General features: G+C 39.3%; 1 protein-coding gene across 3 annotated transcripts in view; it reads left to right on the top strand.

Moving 5' to 3' along the window:
• Positions 1 to 26,320, top strand: part of LOC136857544 (thyroid receptor-interacting protein 11) — a 533,154-nt gene that overhangs the window by 286,679 nt on the left and 220,155 nt on the right. For all 3 annotated transcript variants that reach the window (XM_067136282.2, XM_067136281.2, XM_067136283.2), the window contains 2 exons: positions 18,322 to 18,415; positions 24,742 to 24,851. In XM_067136282.2, coding sequence (XP_066992383.2) covers positions 18,322 to 18,415; positions 24,742 to 24,851 — 204 coding nt within the window. The remainder of the gene's footprint in view (positions 1 to 18,321; positions 18,416 to 24,741; positions 24,852 to 26,320) is intronic.

Below are 26,320 nucleotides of genomic sequence, written 5' to 3'. Positions count from 1 at the left end.
CGAGATGTTTAGGACTTTTCCTCCTGGAGTTATTTTACATGCCAGTAAATCTATCATCTTTATATTTAGAGGTAGATGATTTCGCATCACCTAAAGGTTAATTTTTCATCGTTCTCCTATGGATAACGTTTACTATTAGCAGCTAATATTGCGAATACGAACAAACCACTATATGGCGCTTTCAACGAAACAAAATCATTGTCCTTTTCCGACCTCGAAGTGGGATTGATTCATCGTGAGTCTGTCACTCAGCCCGGTCGAATGTTGATGTGTCGACTAGAATAAAGACCCCTGTTGACCACCAATTTTGTCTGAAGCATCAACAGGATAAACTTATTAATTCTAAATAATGATATATAATTTACTTCAGAATACAGGCCAGTCGGTATTTATATTCGATTGCGGTTGACTTATCCGTCTTAGTAATAGAATTGGCTTGTGAAAAGAACGACTGATAAGTTTTAAAAATGGCGTTAAACCCGTGCTTTTGAATCAGAGGGAGTTGACTAACACATTTTCCTTGATCGGTGAAGAAAAATCACAGTTGGGGTGGAAGGAAATTCTGGTGTATTCACTGATCATTTTACTGAGTTCATGTCATTCACTGGTTGTTTATCCGGAGAAACATTTCTTCACTGTTTTGGAATAGGCTTGGCGTACGTGACTTATTTCCTTGACTTACTTGACGTACGGTAATTCCTTAGGGCCTCGACGAAATTTCTCGAGCGTGTTCTATCTACTGCAAATGCTTTCAAATCTATCCATGTGTTGTTGACTCCTGCTATTTCTCTGTGTGTTTTTTTTTTTACAAGTTGCTTTACGTCGCGCCGACACAGATACGTCTTATGGCAACCATAATATATGGTTCACTTCCAGGTGATCCTGGTCTGCCTTGTCTGCGAGTACCTTGTGGATTCCAGTTCATTGCCTGCCTTGTTATACTTTCTTGTGGTCTTCTTACGGAGTGGCCGATCCAACTCCATTTTCTTTTCATTATTTGTTGCTTTACGGTACTTTGACTTGTAGGCCCAAAGGTCTTTGTTTGAGATTGTCTTGAACCACCATATTCTCATAATGTCCCTTAAGCAACGATTTAGGCTATAAAAGTCGGTAGCATTTTTGCATTGTCTTTGGTCACTTTCCAGGTTTCACTTCCATACAATAATACATATTTGAGTTTAATAATCTTAACTTAGTTTTTATGGGAAAGTGGGGGGATCTCCATATTGGTCGCAACTGTGGAAAGGTATTTATTTAAACGACTCACCACATCTCTAAGAACGCCATGTACCGGTACAGGTGTACGAATCTCTGGCCATTGTTATTTATTTCTCTCATTCATTATCTACTCATGATTTCTTTTCCTTCATTTTCACTACCAGTTTTTGCATTTAGGTCTCCCACTAATACCACAGTGTCCTTTATCCCTCCAGTATTGATGTCAGCCTCTTCCTTTTCTGTTAAATCTGTTGGCGTGTAGCACTGCGGTATTGTCACGGGTATAACTTCGGTTCTTATTTGTACAGTAATTATCCTGTGTGATACAAGATTCCTTTCTATTAGATATGTATTTACTTTCTTTGTAAGACGCCCACTCTACTTGATTTCTGTTCATTTGCTTCTCGTTTGGAGTTAATGAAAACACCGCCCTCGTCTTCTGTCCTCACCTCTCCGTTCATCTCGTTTAACTTCACTCAACCCAGGTATCTCCAGTTTATACCCTTTGTCGTACGACGTCAGTATGTAAAATATCTCTGGTAACACATCTGGTGACACATCTGGTGTTAACCCAACACAATTAATTAAAACTCAGCCATAGATGCCCAAGAAAGATTCGGTTTGCCCTGCCATCTAGTAGGCCTACAGTAAACCGAAACGTCGAAATGGACGAGCAAGCAGCCGGATGGCGTCAAATCAAAATGCTTGCATACCATAGCTGAGGCCGTACGATTATTATTATTATTATTATTATTATTATTATTATTATTATTATTATTATTATTATCTGCCAGTTTCATAATTATATGGTTTTCACATTTCAGAATCAAATTCGTGTCCTGTTTTTCATTGCAAAAGTCGTCTCCCTAAAATCCAACCACCGAGCTCGATAGCCATAGTCGCGTAAGTGCGGCCAGTAGGCCTATCCAGTATTGCAGAAATAGTGGGTTCGAATCCCACTGTCAGCAGCCCTGAAGGTGGTTTTCCGTGGTTTCCCACTTTCACACCAGACCAAAGCCGCTTCCTTCCCACTCCTAGTACTTTCCTATCCCATCGTCGCCGTAAGACCTATCTGTGTCGGTGCGACGTAAAGCAACTTGTTAAAAAAAAAGTCCATCCAGCATAAATTTAATCTGGTTTCTGTAATAAGTTTGGGTGTGCGAGTTATTGGTCCACATCACTCTATTCTAGTGGAGAAGCTGCCTCATGTCTGCGTTGAACCGCAGATTTTTTCTGTAGGGGATATCTCCCTTAGCCTTATATCTATCTCTCTTGACCATACGGCTGTGGTTTCTTGCTTATTTAACCCCAAGAAGAAGGTAAGCCGTTTTGGAATTGATACGCTACAAATTTTGGATTGCATCCTGTCCCATTTTTATATTAGGTGAGGATCCGCTTCTTGGGAAATATTTTTATACTCTAGTTAAACTAAAAAACTGTCATGAAATATATCATCGTTACGTGTTTCCTTGCGTGCCACTAATTCTAGAATTCTGGACCCCCCCCACCCCCAAATCCCCTTTTACCAGTGTTGAAAGTGAACTTATGTTGTCCATGGCGTTATTTTGAAGTTAAAAGTTTCAAATATGATATTGTTCATATAAGTGTTTAAATATTTATTATACAGTAATGCTAAATATTTTGAAATAAGTTGTTATAAAATGCAGTCATAATTCAGGTGGTGAGAATTTATGAGTAACAACACATTCTAAAACAATTAATCAATAATAACTGAAAATTCAACCTTTTTGTGAAACATATTCAGTCCTTAATCCGAAAGCTGGTTGGATCTTCAACACGCCCACCATCAGCTATCACATATAGCCTAAGCGTCACTGAATAAGTATAGGTCTACTATGGCAATGAGTAAAGTAATTTCCTGTTGCTTTCCTCACCGAGCCAGAATTTGCTCTTACAGATCAGTCTACTAAGCCCACTGAAATTTTTACATCAACCGACCGTATGAGCGACACCTTTACATCATTCATGACAGAGTAATCATATTATTCCATACCGAAGAGCAATATTATAATATAAAACAAGAGCTATTCAATAATTTATTGTAACCTAAAAAAAGTTACGTATATTTGAAACTAGTTTCGGTCTTGCTAGAGTCGAAGTCAAAGTTAAGGCAAGACATGAGTTATAATAGATACAATTTATAAAATAAGAGTGTGTTGTTGACATTCGGTATAAGACAAATATAGAGTTGAATGATAATGTCTTCCAATTTGACGAATGCACTTCTTAAACACTTAAAATATTAATATTTGAATTCAGTTTGGTTGGAATAAGTGTGAACGGAATAATTTTGATGGGAAAGTGTTGAGGTGTTTATTTGTTTTCAGTATGGATCTTTGAAAAAGTTGAAAGAACAAAAGCAAAGAAATAGAATAGAGCTGAGTTGTAGATGGGAGGAGGAAGAGAAGGGAGGCATAGTGTAGCATAAAGTGAGGCTGAGGGATGTGGAATGGTGGGTGATTGCTGGAGAGGGTGTGGAGATTAAAAAAAGGGGGGGGGGGGGTTTAGATGACTTAATTTCTTTTTGTTGAAAATAGGAATTAATGGATCAAATAAAGAGTTTGGTTTTTCTGATATGTTGTAAAAGTTGAAATTGAGATTAAAGTAATAATCCAGGTGGATGCAACAATTTTCCAAGATATTGAGCAGAGGGATTGGCTGAATGAGGTATGGCATTGCTGGTATTGCTCATACCTCAACCTACTTCCATATTGTCAAAGCCAAGGATAATACTGAGAGGAAGATTGAAAGTAACAAACTTGATGTAACCTATGCCAGGTGACATGCACTCTACACACTGTATCTCACCAGATATGCCATTAGCATTGACGTACGCTTTGACATTTGAAGACGTTTTGAATGGAGTATTAGTATAATCTTGGACATTTTATCGCTAGTCTTAGTTAACATCATCATCATCATCACCATCATCAGTTCCTAATCTGAGCTGATACTGTTCTCCATGCCATCCTATCTTGTGGTAACTACTTTATCTCTAGGTGACAACTGCATCCCACATCTATTCTAAGCTGTTTACCATTTTCGTATTTTAGTCTTCGCCTACCATGTTTACCCCCTACACTTCCTTCCAAAACAACTGAAGAAGTCCTACGTGTCTTAAGATGTGTCTTATCAATCTCTCTCTTTCTCTGAACACATTTCTCGAAATCGTTCTCCTTCCGCCAACGTAATTCAGTACCTCTTCATTTTTTAACCGATTTCACCCTCAACATTCTTCTGTAAGACCTCATTTCAAATAATTATGTTACTCTTTCTTTCTAGGCTGGTTATAGCCCAGACCGACGCTCCACACAAAAGTCTTCAGAAATATCTTCCCAAAAATATGCATATCTTCTGTATATTTGAAGTGACCAAGTTTATTTTCGTAAGAAGGGCTTTACATCTGTCAGCTAGTCTCCATTTTATATCCCTCACTTCTGCCATCATTGGTTATTCTACTAAATTGTGTTTGTTATACAGGGCAGGAGATCTCCATTTGTCCTTCTGGATGAGATGAATTTGGCAACTCCGAATATTGACCATTATTTACCGAACAGTGTTTTATTGCCCAAGTTTCGTTTTTACCCCTTAAGCAACTAAGATCAAAGATGCATCAGTTGAAAACTGTACACTTATTAAACTGATTAAATGAGTGAAAATGCAAAATAAAAAAATAAATAAAAAAATAAAATAAAATAAAAAATCACAGGATTGAGCATTTAAAATGTGCTTCGTAGCATTTTCATTTTGTTTATATATATAACATATATGTGTATGTATTCTGCCCGAAGGCTGGTTTGATTCTCAACCGCCATCAGCTGTCATAGATGGTCTAGGCGTCACTGAAGAGGCATTTCAGGAAATGAGGAATGGAATAGTTTCCCGTTGCTTTCCTCACCGAGCCGGAAGTTGCTATTACATATCAAGTCTGCACAGGCCACTGAAATTCATGAACCAACCGACTCTATGAGTGCCATTTTCACACCGTTCATAACAGGGACTGACTGCATAAGGAACGACATTGCTAGTATCGCTCATACCTCGGGACTGGCTAGCCGGGACGGTGAAGGCATGCTCAGTCTACCCGGAAGGACGTGGATTCGTTTCCTTGTTAGGAAATGGAAAATTTAGAAACGGTTTTCCATTTCCGGAGAGGCCCATGGTCTTGAGGTTCATTCAGCGTTCACCACAGAAGAGTACCAGGTTAATTCCTGAGGGCAAAGGCGCCCGGGCATAGAGCTAACCACTTTATAAATTTCACACCGCAGTTACGGAGAATGGAAGCACTTACATTCCACTCCTCCTAGGGGATTCATGGCTTGTATGACTTCCCTTTTTTAGCCTTAGATCACATAATGATAGATGCTAACCGATCTTGTTATTAGGTAATGGCATTAAGTTGGAAAGTATCCTTACATTGAGGGTTTTTTTTTTTTTTGGTATCAAATAGCCTATATTGCATCTATCTGGGTACATCTTTAGTTTGTCCTCTTTCTTTCTATGCTCCGAAATACTTTATTTACTGATCTGATGACTAATGTAAATTAAACAAGAAAATAAACTGTGAAGGGGAAGGGAAAATAAAATAAAAACAATATACTTTAGCCAAAAATATAGGCGATGCTGACTGCTGTCTTGCATATTCTTATAATAGCGTTATTTGGACGGATACAATGTGCTTATGAGGGAAAGAGCCACTTGATATTTACACACTTATACCGATATTAGGGGATGCAAGTACCACTTTTATCTATGACACTGATAGTAAGAAAATTTTCTTCTTTCCTCATTATCATGAAACAATACGGTAACAGAATCAGAATAATGCCTATTGTAATCATTCAGCGTGATAAAAGTCCGACTCGTTGGTTGAATGGTTAGCGTACTGGCCTTCGGTTCAGAAGGTCCCGGGTTCGATTCCCGGCCGGGTCGGGGATTTTAACCTTCATTGGTTAATTCCATTGCCCCGGGGACTGGGTGTTTGTGCTGTCCCCAACATCCCTGCAACTTACACACCACACATAACATTATCCTCCACCACAACAACACACAGTTACCTACACATGGCAGATGCCGCCCACCCTCATCGGAGGGTCTGCCTTACAAGGGCTGCACTCGGCTAGAAATAGCCACACGAAATTAAAAAAAAAGCGTGATAAATCGTAATGTACTACTAGTATGTATTTATCTGTGTATGTATGTACCTTATTTTCTTAACCTGTTAATTTTACTGTCATCACTACTTCATGTACCCCCGTCTTACACATTCTCTCTCTCTCTCTCTCTCTCTCTCTCTCTCTCTGAGAGACTAGAATGGGAAGGGAGAGGCTGCGTTTAGTATTTTTCATTCCATCCCGGCATTCATATGAATTTGAAATGGGGAAGATTTAAAAAAGAAAAATGCGCAGCTGGGGTGGTTGTTGGAGAAGCGGAAGTGTAACTAGGCAACCATTCTCTCTTACTGTAAGATTAAAAAGAGGGAAAAGTAGTAGTAATTTGAGCCTTCGAAGAATGAAGGTATCAGCGAAAGGAAAGGGAGGCCCACTAAGAGCATGTACATGACTGGTTTTTCCTTTTGATTTTGGTCCCGGGTTCGATTCCCGGCCGGGTCGGGGATTTTGATCGCGTCTGGTTAATTCTTCTGACCCGGGGACTGGGTGTTCGTGTTTGTCCCAGCACTTTCCTCTTTAAACTCACAACGCACTACACTACCAACCACCACAGAAACACGCAATAGTGATTACATCCCTCCATATATGGTTGGCGTCAGGAAGGCAATTTGGCCGTAAAACAGGGCCAAATCCACATGTGCGACACAGTTCGCACCCACGACTCCACAAGTGTGGGAAAAGCGGTTGAAGAAGAAGATTGTCGTCGAAAATCTATCTCGTTTAGTGCGACGTTAAACCGATAGCACCGAACTCGATAGCTGCAGTCGCTTAATTGCGGCCAGTATCCAGTAATCGGGAGATCGTGGGTTCGAGCCCCACTGTCGGCAGCCCTGAAGATGGTTTTCCGTGGTTTCCCACTTTCACACCAGGCAAATGCCGGGGCTGTACCTTAATTAAGGCCACGGTCGCTTCCTTCCACTTCCTAGGCTTTTCCTATCCCATCGTCGCCGTAAGACATATCTGTGTCGGTGCAACGCAAAAAAAAAAAAAAAAAAAAGAAAAAAACCTATAGCAGTATGTATACTGTGTATGCCAGTAAGTCTTGTTAGATATTTTGCTTTCTTAAACTCATTTTAAAATGTTCACCCTTTCATTCCTCCGAAACTAACAATTTAAAAGACGCCTGTGACAGTCAAGGGTCCGAGCTGAGTTCTTTCATTTATTTCTGTTTGGCACGTTACGTTTATTTTTCCTTTCAACCTCTCCCATTCAGCTTGTGTTTTCTTTTGACATCGACGACATTTGGTTTGCAGGACTTTAATGTTCGCATTTTTTATCCGATATACTGTAAGTGCTTTGAGAGGCCAGACCACCAATTCCTCTTACTTCTCCTTCCTGTTCGTCTGCTCCCATAAATCAATCACTACTACCACTTTCATGTATCAAACTATTGTAAGTATACTACGTTGGCAGTCTTATGGATTAATGTGTGCATGTCTGGCCTTTAATTATTACATATCCTCCGTCTTGAGTTAATAATTATATTAAGAATTATTCCATGCGGACAACTTTTCATTAAACTCGACCAGATAATTAGAGACCCCATGTTCCTCCGACTCTTTTAGAATTTCAAAATCTACGTTCATTTGCTGCATCGAAATGATCGGTTCATACATCTTGGACAACATCGACACAAATGCAATGGCGGGGGGCTTAAACATTACTTGATTTCGGACCGTTCTTCAGTTGCATGTGAGCTCAGTATTTTTTGCCGATCCATACATATTTTCTTTGGCTAGGTTTCTCTTTATTGCACTCATATGCCTGTCGATTTGACCCAGTAAGCGATTCCTATCATCTGGATATGTTTACTTTTTACGAATAATTTTGGCATGCAGAAGGCAGAAACTGGCGTCTGTTAGTAGTTCAGACCTTCTTGACCAGCAATATTTTGACAATCAGGTGTCAAAACGTCTTACCTAGGATGGAGGGTTCAGATGACAGAACGTCTTACCTAGGATAGAGGATAAGTCGATTGCATACAACAATTATGATTTGAATATGAATACAATTGTCATTATTTAGTTAATTGTATTCTGATTATTGAAATAATAATCACGGGATGGATGGACCGACGGCGCTAACTAGTTAATTCTATACACTTTCTCGTCTTCCAGATATCTGTGGTTACCTCTGAGTTAATAACGAGAACCACAATCGATATATCAGGAGATCTTAACACTAAACTCACGGAAATGTGTATAATTGGTAAGATATTCATTTCGATATCACGTTGATTCCATTGCTCTATTGACGGACATTTACATTTGTCCTCTCCTCGTGGGGCTATCATCGTCATCATCATCATCATCATGGGCCCAGAGGGGGATGTAACAATAGCAGACACTTTCTTTTTGCCTCCCTTGCCTGTCCTTCCCTGCTCACATCGTGTTCTGTTCAGATGCCGAAGGCATCAGCTCTTGCAGAAGCTAGAATATTTTTTTCATTTTCTCCACTTTTTAGAGCCGTCGCCATTTCTAACACGATACTGTTGATCGTCCAGTGGCCAGGATTGTCCTTTACTAGAGAGGCAAGAGTGCTGGATGTTAAAACCATGGAAAATAAGAACATAAACCAATCTCACGATGCTGAACAATTTTCTACGAAACTCCGTACATACCTTTAACCTTGTAATACTGTTCTCTTGGTTGGCATCTTTGTTAACCGTTTTCGTGGGGTTGCGCAGTCTTGAACCTTTAAGAAATTAGAGGCGGTAGACTTGGTCAGATACATTCACATTTGCCCGTCGGTTGCGGACTTCAGGTCATTTGGGAAATATTTCTTTTTTGTGTAAACAGCGAGAAGAAGGAAGTACAGATAAACCTTCTAACAATTACTGACTTGGGGAGTAAGACTTTCCACATGCCTCTGTAAGAGTTCATGAAAAGCTATATGAATAGGCCTATCATATCTGTTCTAATCTGTGGTTAGTTTTATGGTACATGTTGACACTGTTGGCGCTCACTGTGTGATATACTGTACTGTTCAAGTTAGGTTGTTGGAGGAAAATCATACAATTTGTTTCAACTTCGAAACAATATGTACGAATGACTAATCGATGGTACCAAAAGAGATTTTCTTACAGTTATTTTATCACACCCCGGACTCATACGTTTTGTTTAGAAGGGTTATAGGGAGGTACATTCAAGGAAACAGGGTGCGCTAGGCAGCGGTGTTAAGGGAACAGGGAACTGGAAATCAAGTAGGGATGACATAAAATTGTTAGTGCTCAACTGTAGAAGTATTGTAAAGAAAGGAATAGAATTAAGTAATTTAATAGATATATACTTACCAGATATTGTAATAGGAGTTGAATCATGGTTGAGAAATGATATAATGGATGCAGAAATTTTCTCAAGAAACTGGAGGGTGTATCGTAGAGTTAGGATAGAAAAGGTAGGAGGGAGAGTATTCATTCTCGTGAAAGAAGAATTTGTAAGCTACGAAAAAGTTCAAGTTGAGACACATAAAATTCTAGGGGTAAGGCTCATTTCTAAAGATAATAGGCAACTAGATGTCTTTGGAGTGTACAGACCAGGAAAGGGTAGCGCAGATGCCGATTCAGAATTATTTGATAAGATAATCAGCTATGTGGGAAACGATAACGAAAGGAACGTGATCGTAGCGGGTGATCTCAGTTTACCAAATGTCAGTTGGGAAGGTAATGCGAACGACAGGAAGCATGACCAACAAATGGCAAATAAGTTAATATGGGAAGGGCACCTGATTTAGAAAGTGATGGAACCAACTAGAGGGAAGAATATTCTGGATGTGGTGCTGGTAAAACCAGATGAGCTCTATAGAGAAACCGAAGTAATAGATGGTATTAGTGATCACGAAGCTGTTTTTGTGGTAATTAAAAATAAATGTGAAAGAAAGGAAGAGATTAAAATTAGGACTGTTAGGCAGTACCATATGGCTGATAAAACAGGCATGAGGGAGTTTTTAATAAGTAACTATGATCGGTGGAAAACGGTAAATAAAAATGTAAACAGACTCTGGGATGGGTTTAAAGCAATTGTTGAGGAATGTGAAAATAGGTTTGTCGCTTTAAAGGTGGTAAGGAATGGTAAAGATCCACTATATTATAACAGGGAAGTAAAGAGACTAAGAAGGAGGTGCAGGTTGGAAAGAAATAGAGTTAGAAATGGCTGTGGAAGTAAGGAGAAATTGAAGGAACTTGCTAAGAAATTGAATCTAGCAAAGAAGTCAGTTAAGGATAACATGATGGCAAGTATAATTGATGGCCACATAAATTTTAGTGAAAAGTGGAAGAGTATGTATAGGTACTTTAAGGCAGAAACAGGTTCCAAGAAGGACATTCCAGGAATAATTAATGAACAAGGGGGGTGTGTATGCGAGGATCTTCAAAAGGCAGAAGTATTCAGTCAGCAGTATGTAAAGATTGTTGGTTACAAGGGTAATGTCCAGATAGAGGAGGTGACTAATACTAAAGAAGTATTAAAATTTACCTATGACAGCAATGACATTTACAGTAAGATACAAACGTTGAAAACTAGAAAAGCAGCTGGAATAGATAAGGTTTCGGGGGATATACTAAAGACAATGGGTTGGGATATAGTACCATATCTAAAGTACTTGTTTGATTTTTGTTTGCATGAAGGAACTTTACCAAATGAATGGAGAGTTGCTATAGTAGCCCCTGTATATAAAGGAAAGGATGATAGGCATAAAGCTGAAAATTACAGGCCAGTCAGTTTGACATGCATTGTATGTAAGCTTTGGGAAAGCATTCTTTCTGATTATATAAGACATGTTTGCAAAATTAATAAATGGTTTGACAGAAGGCAGTTTGGGTTTAGGAAAGTTTATTCCACTGAAGCCCAACTAGTAGGATTCCAGCAAGATATAGCAGATATCCTGGATTCAGGAGGTCAGTTGGACTGTATTGCGATTGACTTTTCTAAGGCATTTGATAGGGTAGATCATGGGAGACTACTGGCAAAAATGAGTGCAGTTGGACTTGACAAAAGAGCGACTGAATGGGTGGCTCTGTTTCTAGAAAATAGAACTCAGAGAATTAGAGTAGGTGAAGCTTTATCTGTTCCTGTAAAAATTAAGAGGGGAATTCCTCAAGGCAGTATTATTGGACCTTTATGTTTTCTTATATATATCAATGATATGTGTAAAGAAGTGGAATCAGAGGTAAGGCTTTTCGCAGATGATGTTATTCTGTACAGAGTAATAAATAAGTTACAAAATTGTGAGCAACTGCAAAATGACCTCGATAATGTTGTGAGATGGACAGTAGGCAATGGTATGATGATAAACGGGGATAAAAGTCAGGTTGTGAGTTTCACAAATAGGAAAAGTCCTCTCAGTTTTAATTACTGCGTTGATGGGGTGAAAGTTCCCTTTGGATATCATTGTAAATACCTAGGTATAAATATAAGGAAAGATCTTCATTGGGTGATCACATAAATATGATTGTAAATAAAGGGTACAGATCTCTGCACATGGTTATGAGAGTATTTAGGGGTTGTAGTAAGGATGTAAAGGAGAGAGCATATTTGTCTCTGGTGAGACCTCAACTTGAGTATGGTTCCATTGTATGGGACCCTTACCAGGATTACTTGATTCAGGAACTGGAAAAAATCCAATGAAAAGCAGGTCGATTTGTTCTGGGCGATTTCCGACAAAAGAGTAGCGTTACAAAACTGTTGCAAAGTTTGGGCTGGGAAGACTTGGGAGAAAGGAGACGAGCTGCTCGACTAAGTGGTATGTTCCGAGCTGTCAGTGGAGAGATGGCGTGGGAGGACATCAGTAGACGAATAAGTTTGGATGGTGTCTTTAAAAGTAGGAAAGATCACAATATGAAGATAAAGTTGGAATTCAAGAGGACAAATTGGGGCAAATATTCGTTTATAGGAAGGGGAGTTAGGGATTGGAATAACTTACCAAGGGAAATGTTCAATAAATTTCCAATTTCTTTATAATCATTTAAGAAAAGGCTAGGAAAACAACAGATAGGGAATCTCCCACTTGGGCGACTGCCCTAAATGCAGATCAGTAGTGATTGATTGATAGAATGACTCATGCGTCGCCTTCTACCCCGTCACGTGATTGCACCATGCCGTGTGGTGTTGTTTCCTCGAGTTTGGGACAAAATCACGTTTGGGACTTCATTGAAAATCTCGGGACACTTTATGCTGTTTAGGATATATATTATTTTAACTTCACTCTTGTGACAGAGGCTTGGAAATCTGAAAAGAAAATAAGAGTAGGGAAGGAAGCTTTCAGAAGGAAACAAAGGCCATTGACAAACTGCAGATTGAGTTTAGGATTAAGGAAATGGTCAACTAAATGTTATGTGGAGCGTGCTGTACGGAACGGAGGTTTGGGACCACGAAGAAAAGTGAAATACAGAGACTGGGAGTTTCCGAGATGTATGCATAAAGGATTTCGAAATAAAGTAGAGTGATGAGGTCACAATCAAGGAGGTTCTAGCTCAAATAGGGAAAGCGAGGAATTTTATAAGAATATTGGCTAGAAGGAAAACGACATACTGTAACTGAAGGACACCTTGGAAGGAACTGTTGAGGGAGAGAAGAAAATAGGACGAAGGAGGACAACATCTATACTTTACCTGGAAGAAGGAAGTTACGAGAATTGGAAAGAAAAGCTCGAAGTTGAGTCACTGGACCCGCAGTTGTGCACAACACTTATAATATCTGCGAATCTGACGTTGACATATTTTTCGTATTACGACTTTAATAAAAAACGTTAGTTGGAAATCAGTCGATAGATGTGGTACACCCATGTCTGTGATCAACTCTTGATGCATACTTATAATTTGGGCTCTGCTTGGAAGACTGCAAGATCGTGCTTATCTCTTGTTTTCCGGTAGATTACACTTTATGATAGCTTAGTATATAAATATAAGAAATGCACCATGCCCATAAACAACTTTGTAACATCTTAGTTGTGCTGACAAAAATGCCAAATGCTCAGTTGAGAATAACTGTATCTCTCTCTCTCTCTCTCTGCATTGGACACACATGTGTTTAATTAAATTACCCGTCTCTAGTGTCTTGATAGAGAACGCTGCTACTGTTCCCGTATTTGCTCATCTCTTGCCATAGCTTGGTTGCTTTCCCCTATCACCTCCGTGGACCAAATGCATAATTAGTAAAAAACGTTTTGCACCATTTTGTTTGTTTGTTTGTTTGTTTGCTTGCTTGCTTAGCTTATGGCTTTTAATGCCGGGAGTATCCAAGAACGTAATACCGAAAATGATAAGTGAATAGTCTATAATAATCCAAAGCTGCTCTAACACAGCTTAATTTTCCAGCTATTTCTCCGAGCTGTATGAATAAAGTCGACCAGACTGCACAATAATCTTCTTAAGGGGAGAGGGATATATTATGTGTGTGGGTCAAAATAACATTTTTCAGTACACATTTCTTTATAGAATAAACTTCCTTATTCAATTCAGTTGAAAAACATTTCGACAACTTCAAAAAGTATGTTTGTAGAGTGTCTATGTCCAGTATGTTACTTGCTACTTCTCACGCTGTCGTATGTTTGTTGCTCATTTTACGTAACTTCCATTTTCCCCACGATTTTAATCGAAATTCAAAAACTTGAACATACTTGCGTGAAATTTTACGTAGTAGTGTATTTTATTTATACGAACAACATCCGGCAGCCTTGAAGATGTTTCTCCGTCTTTTCTCATTTTCACACCAGGTACATTTTGAGGCTGTATCTTAAGACCACGGCGGCTACTTTTCCAATCCTAGCCCTTCGATGTGTTAGTGCGACCTTAAAACACTAAAAGAAAAAAATCGTGTTTCTAAGCTCATTTCCTTGGAACAGTTAAATTAATTTAAAAAAAATTATTGGTGTAAGTATGAGAAAAATTGATATGAAAAGTTCCAATAAAATACATATTATCTGAAGGAATATCGTAAAGATGTTATATTGCTGATATGTTTTTAAGTCATTTCAGCAAGAGAATCAATGAATTGTAGTATTTGTAGTGCGAACCTCATTTGGTTGCAAACAAATTGCAAAATTGATTTAAAATTTTACGTACACTTACTACGTACACTTACTACGTACACTTTTTAAAGATCTTGATCAGAGCGACGAATCCTCTCGGCTGTTATATTCTTGGCTTTCTAGACCGAAGCCACCAACTCACCATCAGGTAGCTGCTTATGTAATCACGTAGGCTGAGTTGACCTCGGACCAGTGCTCAGATCCAGGTAAAATTTCTGACCTGGCCTGGAATAGAACGCGGGGCCTCCGGGTAAGAAGCAGGCACGCTACTCCTAGACCGCGGGGCCGGCTTTGTGCTTTAGGAATAATAAATCGTACTGTAGTTCAGATTAAAGCTATGTTGTCATCAGGACGAATATATAAACAGGAACGATGCTATCAGTGGCACAGTCGGTTAGCCGTTGGCAAACTGTTCTCAAATTTACGGGTGCAGTGTTGGCTGAGTTCGATGACATTTAAGGGTATTTTCAGTGTTGCCAACCCATAAATTTTAGTTGAATATCCGCTAAATTCCGCTAAATTTCGAACTGAAGCAAACAAGCATATACCAGCTGTTTTATTTAAAGAGATGAATTCAACACTCACCAGTTTCAGAATAGGCGTTCATCTTCTTCTCCTCCCCGCATTATGTGCTCTTAAGCAGATATGCTACGTTGAGGTCCTGTGGTTTCATATGAAGCTACATGGTACCATTCTTTTTCAAAGTATATGCTGGCAGTTCACAGCAGCAAAGCACATACGGAAATTTTCAGATCTATTTCGAAAGTTATTTTCACCTTCATTACTCTTCATTCTTTTTGATAAGTGCGGAAAGAAATAATGTCAAACAGTTTCGCATTTATATTGCACTGCCAATGGATGCACCGTCGGTATTTGGGATTAGTGGGAAGCTCAGTCAACTAGTCTTTAAAAGTTTAGTTATTTAACCACCTTTTACAAAATAACTTACTACTTTTAATCTATTCTTTCGACATATTGACGTACAAAATAGAACCTGATGTCAAAAGAAACACGTTATCAAACACGACACTATCCGGCTCATCAAGAGTGCAGTAACGATTGTAACAAATACTGACTGAGGCTGTAGGCTGTAGCTGGTCTAGAAAACGAGTCGTAGTATGCAGCATAAGTTCAATACAACGGGAATAAGTAGACTATTATGCCGTAGTTTCTATATTATTTTTTTCTCCTGGTGATGAAAGGTGATATTGTTACCGCAGAAAATCGCTAAAAGAAGTTTGAAAATCCGTCAAAAATTCCGCTGTCCGCTAAATGGAAAATTTAGCCGCTGTTCTATTTAAAAATCCGCCAAACTTGGCGGAAAATCTGCTGAGTTGGCAACACAGGGTATTTTAGTGCGGCTTTTCTATATCGTAGGCCTTCGACACGTTAAATATAACTCGTCTAGGACAAAATTCCAACACCCCGACGTCTGACGGAGCATTCTAGTCACTCGATTCCCAATCTAAGTGTCACGCGTTCGAATCTCGGTGACTGCGCATAGTGTCTTGCCTTAAAGCCCTGATCGCGCCATCGAGCCCACAAAAACGTGGCAAGATGACGTAAAAGGAGAAAAAAAAACATTTGAAGATAAAAAAATCTTAAACACCGTTTGAAATAGTGGAATTTAAGAACTTGTTCTCATATCTGTTACTTGTAATTTATTTCCGAGGTTTCAGTCTTTATTATTTAAGTTTCTATAAATTTGAAATTGTTTACAGAATTATTCCAGCAATAATGTTTGTAAACAACTGCATGAGATAAATACGACCCAGTGCATTTTTGTTCTTTTATCTTTCCACTCACTGACATCTGCTGTAGTGTAGTATAGTGAGTGGCTCAGATAATAGTCTGATAAACATTTTGATATTGTTATATCATCTACACTTGAATTTACGTTTCACTGGTGTTATAGGATCCTCTGTCAATCAGTGGTAGAGTGTCAGCTTTCGGATCCCAAGATCGTAGGTTCAAATCTGGTAGAGGTAGTCGGAGTTTTGAAGGGTGGTAAAAAGTCCTTTCGGCAGTTCATATCGTTCATTGCCGACATGTAAAAGATTTCTGGTGGCACATTTATTGTTCACCCGACAAAATTAATTCAAACTCCACCTTAGCTCGCTGAAGAGAGATCCGGTCTATTCTGCCATCTGGTAGAGTGAAACGGAACTTCGAAATGGATGCGCAGGCAGCCTAAAGGGTGCCAAATCGTAATACCCACACACGGTAGCTGAGGCCATATTATTATTATTATTATTATTATTATTATTATTATTATTATTATTATTGGCTTAACGTCCCACTATTTCTTCTACGGTTTTCGAAGATGTTATATTCTTGGCTTTCTTGACCAGAGCCACCATCTCACCTTCAGATAGCTGCTTATGTAATCAAGTAGGCTGAGTGAACCTCAGACAAGCCCTCAGATCCAGGTAAAAATCCCTAACCTGGCAGGGAATAGAGCTCGGGGCCTCTGGGTAAGAGGGAGACATACTACCCCTACCTCGCAGTCTAGAGATGGGTTTGATTCCCAGTCAAGTCATGGCTTTCTACGTGGATCTGAGGGCTGATTCAAGGTCCGTTCGGCCTACTTGATTACAATTGAGGAGCTGGTGAGGTGAGATGGTGGTTCTCGTCAAGGAAGCTGTGAATAATGGACGAGAGGATTCATCGTGCTGACCGCATGGCACCTTGTAATCTGCAAGCCTTCGGGCTGATCAGTGGCCTCTTGGTAGGCCATGGCCCTTTGGGGCTGTTGTCCATGGGGTTTGGTTTGTGGTTTATGATTGCATATGGGAAAGAAACTTGGACCCTAACTACAACAGATGAGAACATGTTAGGAATGTGGGAGAGAGAAATATTGCACAAGATTTTCATGTAGCGAATGATTATGGGGAATGGAAAATTTGAACAGATGCCGAGCTTTGGGAACTGTATGAAGAACCAGATCTAGCGACAGAAATTGAGAGAAGTGACTCTGATGGCTGGGTCATGTGGAACACATGGAGTATTGCAATCCTGTGAAGAAGATATATGTCGGTAAACCTGAAGGACAGAGAAACAGAGAGGTAGACCAAGGAAGAGATGGCTGGATGATGTGGAGGAAGATCTACGTCAGGTGGGAGTCTGAGGTTGGTGGAGGACATTGTGGGACAGAGTGGAATGGGTGGAAGTGATCAAGGAGGCCAAGGCAGCTGAAGGGCTGCAGAGCCATGGAGTAAGTTAAATGATATAGCCTCAGTTATTGTGTTGTAAACATTTTTATTTGACACTATTTAGATTGCCTGCATGTCAGTTTCTACTCGTATGTTCCATTTTATTCCATCAAATGGAAGAGAAACCTGAAGTCTATTGGGCGATCCATGGTTGAGTTGTAATAAAACATTTTCCGGTAAATGCCAAATGTGTCACCAGAGATATTTTATTTGCTAATCTTGTGCGACATGGAATGCTGAATGGCTTTTTATTGCCTCTTCAAAAATATGTTCTCCATTGCCAGGTTTGAACCCTGGATATTGGTATCTGAAGGCCAATATTATACCACTGATCCACAGATTTAAACTGAATGCTTGATTGTAATGACATCAAAGGATCATTGTTACAGATTTTAGCTCCCCTCACCCCAACCCCGCCCCCACATTGGTAGAGTAATTGTTCCAGTAACTAACAGTAGTACCTACCTATTACTCTTCTCTTGTAAAATTTCATATAGTTCTTAGAAGAATAGATTTAAATAGATTAGCATAGCATCATCTTGCTTTGCACCACCACAATTCTTATCTGTAATTTGATATTTTATCTGTGCATGTATAAATGCCATGAATGTTTTAATACTAAGAAATTTACTGCATATTTAATCTAACTCTACCTTTGTTTCATTTGTTCATAGAAAATCCATTCTTCTGAACATGAATCCTGGCACAGAGACGTGGAGCACACATTTGACAGTGATGATATCATCAGCAGGAGAGGGCCAGCGAATGGTTAGTATTGAAGATTGACAAAATATGTAATACTGCTAACTTCATGAGCACCATTGGAACCTTATGGTGGCTTTGTGCACACTTATTTAATTTCCTCATCTTCAGTGTGCATTACTAATGACATGTTACAAAGTACATAATGTCATCAGGTTATGGTGATACCTAACAGTGGGTCCTCCCTGAGTTCAGTCTTTTGATTGACTTTCAATTGTGGTGATATAATTAGTGGAGATGAACAAACAGATGACAAATTAAGTCATATGACTATATAGAAGAATAGGTTGTGTTCATCCTATAGTCCTATTTCATGTGCCTATATTTGCATGATCCTCCCTCTCTCTATACAACTTGATTTGGCACTTGCTGGTTCCTTTCCAATAATTACTACCATCTGGTTCTCCTTCTGTATTTCTAGTTTTTCACCACCTTTGTCTTTTGTCTCTTTCCTTTTCTTGTATTTATCTGGCATTCTTCCTGCATCAAGAGTGTCCCCTCAATGAGTGTTGATGCCCATCTTCCTGATAATTCTTGGAACCACAAACAAGCTTGTTTGGTGCGGAGAAGAACTTGAATTGACGAGCAGAGTTCTCATCTATTTGAAGGTGTCATTGTATGGAGATTGTCCTTATCCCTTTGTGTTTTCATGTTTATCCTTGTTTTCTTTTTTTATTGTTCCTTCTTTTTACACACTGACCTGTCATTTTTTTAATCCTGTGTGTTCCTTTTCATATTCTTATCTCTCTTTTCATTGTCTTCATTTTATCAGAGTCAATTTCTTCTTCCACCAATGTACTGTTACACTTAACAGGTGATATGAATAAACTTGCTCCTGGTCTGTTACCACAGAGCCACATAGTACAGGTACAGCTGAACATATATGTAAACACTCCAAACTGTCATAGTGCTGATAATTATGAATTTTTTCCTCTCCGATATGTTTCACACATCCAGAAACTGCCACTGTAAAGCAGTGGCGTATGCTGAGGGCTACCAAGGCTATCAGTGAATCCCAAACCTCAAATGAGAACGATGGAAATCTAAAGCACATTATAATGTAAGCATCTGACACATTGTTCCATTTACAAAACTTGAAAGCAATGAGAAAAAACTTTACACATATTTCTGAGAGCAAGGTATCTGAGATGATCTTGCAGCCCAGGCTGTGAGTCCCTCTCCCCTTGACCCACCTCACATGGCTTACTCCTGTATGTCTGATAGGCGCAGGGAGTGGGGTGATAGGTGTGTTAGGCTTCACTCCATAAGATCGTCACTGCTAACGAACAATTAAGAGTGCTGGTATTTTACTCCTGTTTACTTCTACATACTTGTAGGAAGATAGTGCAGGGCTCCTGTTATAGGAGTAATATAGATTTAGTTTGATAGGTAGATGTGCTAAAATGAAATGCAGTATTTCATGTTTAGTGGTGGTGGTGATTATTGTTCTAAGAGGAAGTAAAACTGGGCAACCATCCTCTTTCAGGTTTAGTATTATCTTGATTGGAAATAAACCAGTGATCATGGGTCGGACACCACCGCTGATCTCCAGAGGAAGCTAATAAATCAGTGAACGATAGGCACAACCGCTGTAAAAGTCAAAAGTTTTATTTCATGATAATAACAACAGCAACAACAACAACATCAACAATACATGGCATCTATATAGGCTTTGTGGTGACCTAATGAGGATAAAATGAATGGCAAAGACATCATAAACACCCAGTCCACATGCCAGGGGTATTAACAGTACAAGGGGGTTGATTCTGAGAATTGAACCGGGGCCATTCTACCAAAGACAAGCATTCTATCCATTTAGCCACAAAGCTGGACTTTAATTTGTTAAGGACTTTAATTTGCTAAACCTTAGGCTACCATCTCCACTGATCAGGTGTTGAGTATTGGCAGTGGCAGAGGCCGGGGCAGTAGCTTGTGACACAGCCTTGACAACACAGCAGGATTCTCCATTGGCTATTGGCTGCAGCACAAAATGCTTAAGGCTTGATGTTCACTAAATTAACCATCGAAAAGTGGTAAGCTAAGCCTAAGTGGTAGCTCATGTCTTGATCCTAGCATACACCGCTACTGGAAAGACTATAGAACGAGATGAGGCACAACAGTATGTGGATTTTGATGCTTATATTTCCTAGTTTTTAAATCAGGAAGGAATTGCCCTTCCAGGATATTGGAGAAGACCTACAGTTTCAGGGATGGATTACTCAAGAGGAAAGATTAATGTATTCCTGAAGTTACAATTTTGAGTCAGGTTTTTTATTGTGTAAGTGATTTTTGGTTTTCATTTGATGGGTATTATATTCATTGTTGAATCCAGCCACTTTCCTCTGGGGAGGAGGGGAGGAGGAGGAGGGCATCTTGAGCTCAGTGGAATGGAGGAGAATGCAAATGTCATAGACACAAATTGTAATTCTAATAAAACAATACTAATATTTTAACATTTCCCCTTACCATTGAAACATACTAAATAGAGTTCCTACACTGGCTATTTTGTAACTAAATCTTGTGGAAAATGTAAAAATCCAAGCCAGGCTGATTGACTGAAATGGTTGAGGTGCTGGCCTTCTGACCCCAACTTGGCAGGTTCGATCCTGGCTCAGTCTGGTGGTATTTGAACATGCTCAGATATGTCACCCTCGTGTCGGTAGATTTACTGGCACGTAAAAATAGTTAGTGGGATGTAAAGCCATTATTGTAAAAGTTGTAAAAGTTAGATTAGATATTTTGTCAGGAATTCAAACATTTGGAGTCAGTGGGGGGGAAGGGATGAGTTAGTGATTACTGGGGGAGGGGTCCTCCCTCTTCCCTGTACCTCCCTTGGATTTAACACTGGGTACATGCATGTTTCTTACAGTTTGAAGGAAAGAACTACATTTCAATGCTGCATTGCTGCGTAAGTTGAAGCAGTTTGAGTGTTACTGTTTTTTTGCAAAATTTAATTGTAAATGTAATGAACTTAACGATGCTATTCTGTATGCTAACAAGACTGTCAAAGAAAGGCTGAAGGGGTGCTTTGAAAAAAATTGATTATGTTATTTGCTTTATGTCGCACCGACATAGATAGGTCTTATGGCGACGATGGGATAGGAAACGGGGTGGGACTGGGAAGGAAGCGGCTGTGGCCTTAATTAAGGTACAGCCCTAGCATTCGCCTGGTGTGAAAATGGGAAACCATAGAATATCATCTTCAGGGCTGCTGACAGCGAGGTTCGAACCCATTATCTCCCGAATGCAAGCTCATAGCTGCATGCCCCTAACCGCACAGCCAACTCGCCCGGTAAAAATTTATTAAATTTTGGAATCGTATCACATCAGTGCTGTTATGCAATGCATTGGAATATACTGCTATAGAGTAAAGCACAGAGATTAAATGGATTCTAAGAGGCTAGTGAAGTTATTAGTGGAATAAGTCAGAATTTTTCATCAGTGAACTGATTGGGTAATGTATGAACAAGTTACTGTATTGGAATGTATTTTATGTTATTAAGTTTGACTCCTCTTTCAAGCATCATAGTATGACTAACTGGTATGTATGTGTTGCCAAGCAGCAACAAATTTACAGTGCAATTTATGTTTTACACTCACATTTAAAAATATTTTTGTCCTTTACAACCATAAATTCTTAGACTTTTTGACTATTTTCAGAACGCAAGGGAAAGGGTACAAATACACTAGTGTCCAAAAGTTAAGCATAATCACTAAACGAGGCCATACCGCCTGATAAGAATGTCAGACGGATTGCTGAACAAATGGAAGCTGAATCATACACCATATGTCTCACAACTTATCCAAAAAAAACAGTGTCAGAAAGGTTCTGATAGCTAAGGTACAATTTTGACAACTACTAACAAAACTTGGGAGGGTCTTCCACAGCAAAATATACTGTTAATAGGATGTATGGTTACCCCTAATGGCCACACATGTTTCACAGCGACGTGGCATGCTCTCTATCAGATGGTCCAAGAGTTCTTGTGGCAGTCGATCCCATTCCTCCGAAAAGGCAATGCGAAGGTCTTGGAGGGTCTTTGGTGGAGGCTGACGGGATGCAATTCGTCTCCCTAATCTCAGGCATGTCCTATAGGATTCAGATCCACAGACCTCGCTGGCCAGTCCATGTGATGAATGCCTTCCCCAGCCAGAAATTCATCCACCAGAGCAGCGCAGTGCGGTCCGGTCGGGTCCATTTAGAGGAAGTCTGGACCTACCGCACCTCTGAAGAGTCGAACATGTGGTCTCAGTGCCTCATCCCTGTATCTCCGAGCGTTAACATTGTTCCTCAGACCACCCATGAAGATGTGCAGGTCCCTACGGCCATTCAACATGATGCCGCTCCACACCTTGACCCATTCCACGATGTTCCTGTGGTTGTATCACTACCCGGTTCTCTCCAGATTAATGTGCGACGGGAATCGTTCTGTAAACTGAAGTAGGATTCATTTGTGAAGAGCATATGCCTCCATTCATTCATGGTCCAGTTTCGATGTTGACAGCTCCACAGTAAACGGGCCTGCCTCTGTGCTGGAGTGAGCGGGACGCACGTTGCTGGACGTTGGGCAAACAGCCCTGCTGTTCTGAGCCTCCGGTACACAGTTTGTCGGGAAACAGCAACCCCTGAGACGGCTGCAAGCTCTGCCAACAATTGTCTTGCAGGTGCACTCCGATTTCGTCGGGCGGTTAAGGCCAGATATCTGTCCTGCTGTAGGGTGGTTACCCTTAGTCGACCTGGTACTGGCCTATGACTAAAATCTCCTGTGTCTCGAAATCGTCTCCAAAGCCTGGAAATGACACATTGTGGTGCATTCAAGGCTATGGCGACTTCGGTCTGTGTCTGGCCTGCTCCCAGGCGGCCGAGTATTCTACCCTGCAAAACGGGGTCCAAATGGCGTCGTTGTGCCATTATGTTGTCACGTTCACCACGAGGCTACATTCCGCACACTACAACAGGGCAAACACAACTGAGGGCATATGGGGCGCAGGCACTGGCTGCGTTTACTACCTTGTGGTTACGCCTCCAGTCAAAGCAGGGAACACTCTTTTTCTATACAGAGCGAACACGTAAGGTTGGTAGGTGCATATGTCGTGCGATTTGCGGTCTATTTCTGTTGCCCTGCATACTCGTAACTTATGCTTAACTTTTGGACACTAGTGTACATGTATAGATATACAAAGAAAGAACCTGGGAGGGAGAGGATACAAGACACACAAAGGATACACACAGTAGGAGTCTAGTATGGACAGATGAAGGAACCAAAATGAGAAATAAAGACAAACATGAATATACAAAAAGACGATAAATGGCAAAACTTACTCCTTTACACTGCTTTTTCCATAGTTGGGTATCCTCCTCAACAACTGCAGTTCTTCTAAATCTTTTTTGGCATGTGACAGGCTTGTTTGAGCTTCTCAAGATTGTCATGGGATAGGCATCTATAGTCATTAAGGAGGTTATTGCCGTGCGCATAGAGGCACGCGGCTGTGAGCTTGCATCCGGGAGATAATAGGTTCGAATCCCACTATCGGCAGCCCTGAAGATGGTTTTCCGTGGTTTCCCATTTTCACACCAGGCAAATGCTGTACCTTAATTAAGGCCACGGCCGCTTCCTTCCAACTCCTAGGCCTTTCCTATCCCATCGTCGCCATAAGACCTATCTGTGTCGGTGAGACGTAAAGCCCCTAGCAAAAAAAAAAAAAAAAAAAAAAAAAAAAAAGAGGTTATTCTAAAAAGAGCTTCCTTCTTGATGTGAAAAGTGTAGGATATGAGGAAAAGCCTTTGAGTTCCTTTGCTCCTGTCATGTTTGTCTTTTGTTGTCTTATACCACCTTTTTTTTCCTTTTTGTCTTTGTTGTTTATGGTTGTCTGGCTTTCTCCTGAGGCAGAGGTCAAAAACATAATTCATATTTCACTGCCTAGAGAGACAAATTACTTTATCATCTTGATCATGTAATAAAAATGTTGACAACTTGTACATAACATACTGTACATAAAGCTTTGATATGGCTGACCTGGTTGAGGAGTTCTATTTAGGTGACTGTGGAAGCTCCAACATGAAGAAAAAGTATGGCAATATTCATTATTTTGAATGTTTTTTGGGAGTAGTATGAATATAATTTTGTATTTTGAATTACCAAAACATTTGATCTGTGTTAGTTGTCGATATTTTGGAAATTAACGATTTATGATAAGTTTTTAATATACTCTGAAAGGAAAATAATATGAAAAATGTAGTAATGGATTTGCTGTTGCTCATTCAGATGTTATGATGTGAAATGAAAGTCATGGTTTTTATCCACTAATGTAAATTTGGTATTCTTTTTCAGTTCCAAATGGAGCACCTAACACATCACAAGAACAAGGGGTTCTTAATCAGAAGGTACAGCTGGAGTCTCTGCACAGCCAGCTGGCGCAATTACAAACGGAAAAGAATCAAGTAAGTGCTGTCTCATGTTTCATCATCCTTATTTCCAGCTTTGATAATCGTTGTTTCATGCATATTCATTTCTTGGGTACTCTGAGGTAAGAATACATCTTTTTTACTGTTCAATATGACAGGTGAAGTTGTGGCCATTGTTATTTTTCAGCAAAATTAGTGTTTTTCATGACCTTGTAGTTCATGAACAATGTACAATAACTGAAGAACACTACAGAGATGTCCCCAAATAACCATTAAATTCCTGAAAACAGACCACACTTTGATTGCATTGGATGAATTCTGCATCAGAACAGTGTCCCTGCTTATCGAGCATATGCAGCACAAGAAATTAGGCAATGAAGTTGTGACACACTCGTGTTGTTTGCCGTAATCAACACACTTTCCCTTTGATCTCTTCTGACAGGTGAAAACCACTATCACACAATGAACTTAAACAGTTATTATTATCGTATCAGAAATATCATTTACACAGTTCAGTTATGCATACTAAGCTACATAACAAACTATAACATTAGTGGATGCTTTGAAAAGTGTTTTGAACTATTGTAACACATCAGAAGGAGACTGCTTGGAAAGTAGCCCTGGTACCATCAGTTGACTATTAAAAAAATAAAATAAAAAATAAATAAAAGTGGTGCACAATGAATATTAAGGGTGGGGGTGTTAAACATACTTTAAACTTAAAAACTTTGTACCTGAGGAATTGTACAAGCTAACTGAAATAAGATTTTGTAAGTAAAATGGCTAACTACAAGCATAGCTATTTATATAGAAAGTTCATATGTATTTCAATCAGAAAAAAAAACAATGCACATTCACTATACAACTGTAAAACATCTGGAATTGTTTTCCTGTGTGCGCTGTGGGGCCTGTGGAGCCTGTACTCATGCCTGAGCTTTACCAGACTACATCTTAATAATAAAGCCACTAGCTAATTATATTATATTTAAAAAGATATAATACTGTATGCTAGTGCATGTCATGCAAGGAGATGTTGGAACTGCTTTCCTTCAATTTCCAAACCTTTCTGTTATAGACTAACGAAATTATCTATCACTCACCTGAACATGATAAAAGTCTTGTAAAATATAATTTCTGATCTTTTATATTTCATGCATTTTTACCATGGGAGGTAAAATAATGGAGATATTCAGTTTATTACATATTTTCAACTTTTAAATTTCACTAAAAGTATTAGTTCTATCAAAATGGTGTACATAACAATATTTATAGAAATGTAATTTTCGATAATTTATATATAATACATATTTACCATACGAGTTCAATAATGCAGATACTCATGAATTTCACTTTTATCAAGAATCTCAACACCTGCCATTATTAATTTAAAAAAGTTTGCAAATACATTAAGTTTTTAATTTGTTATCTGTGAGTATTCCATGGTTTATTTATATGAAACATGAAAACATTAAAAAAAAAAAAAAAAAAAAAAAAAAGAAGCATGA

This window comes from Anabrus simplex, chromosome 1, assembly GCF_040414725.1.
Source record: "Anabrus simplex isolate iqAnaSimp1 chromosome 1, ASM4041472v1, whole genome shotgun sequence".
NCBI classification, from domain to species: Eukaryota; Metazoa; Arthropoda; class Insecta; order Orthoptera; family Tettigoniidae; genus Anabrus; species Anabrus simplex.
This window is presented reverse-complemented; position numbering and strand designations above follow the sequence as displayed.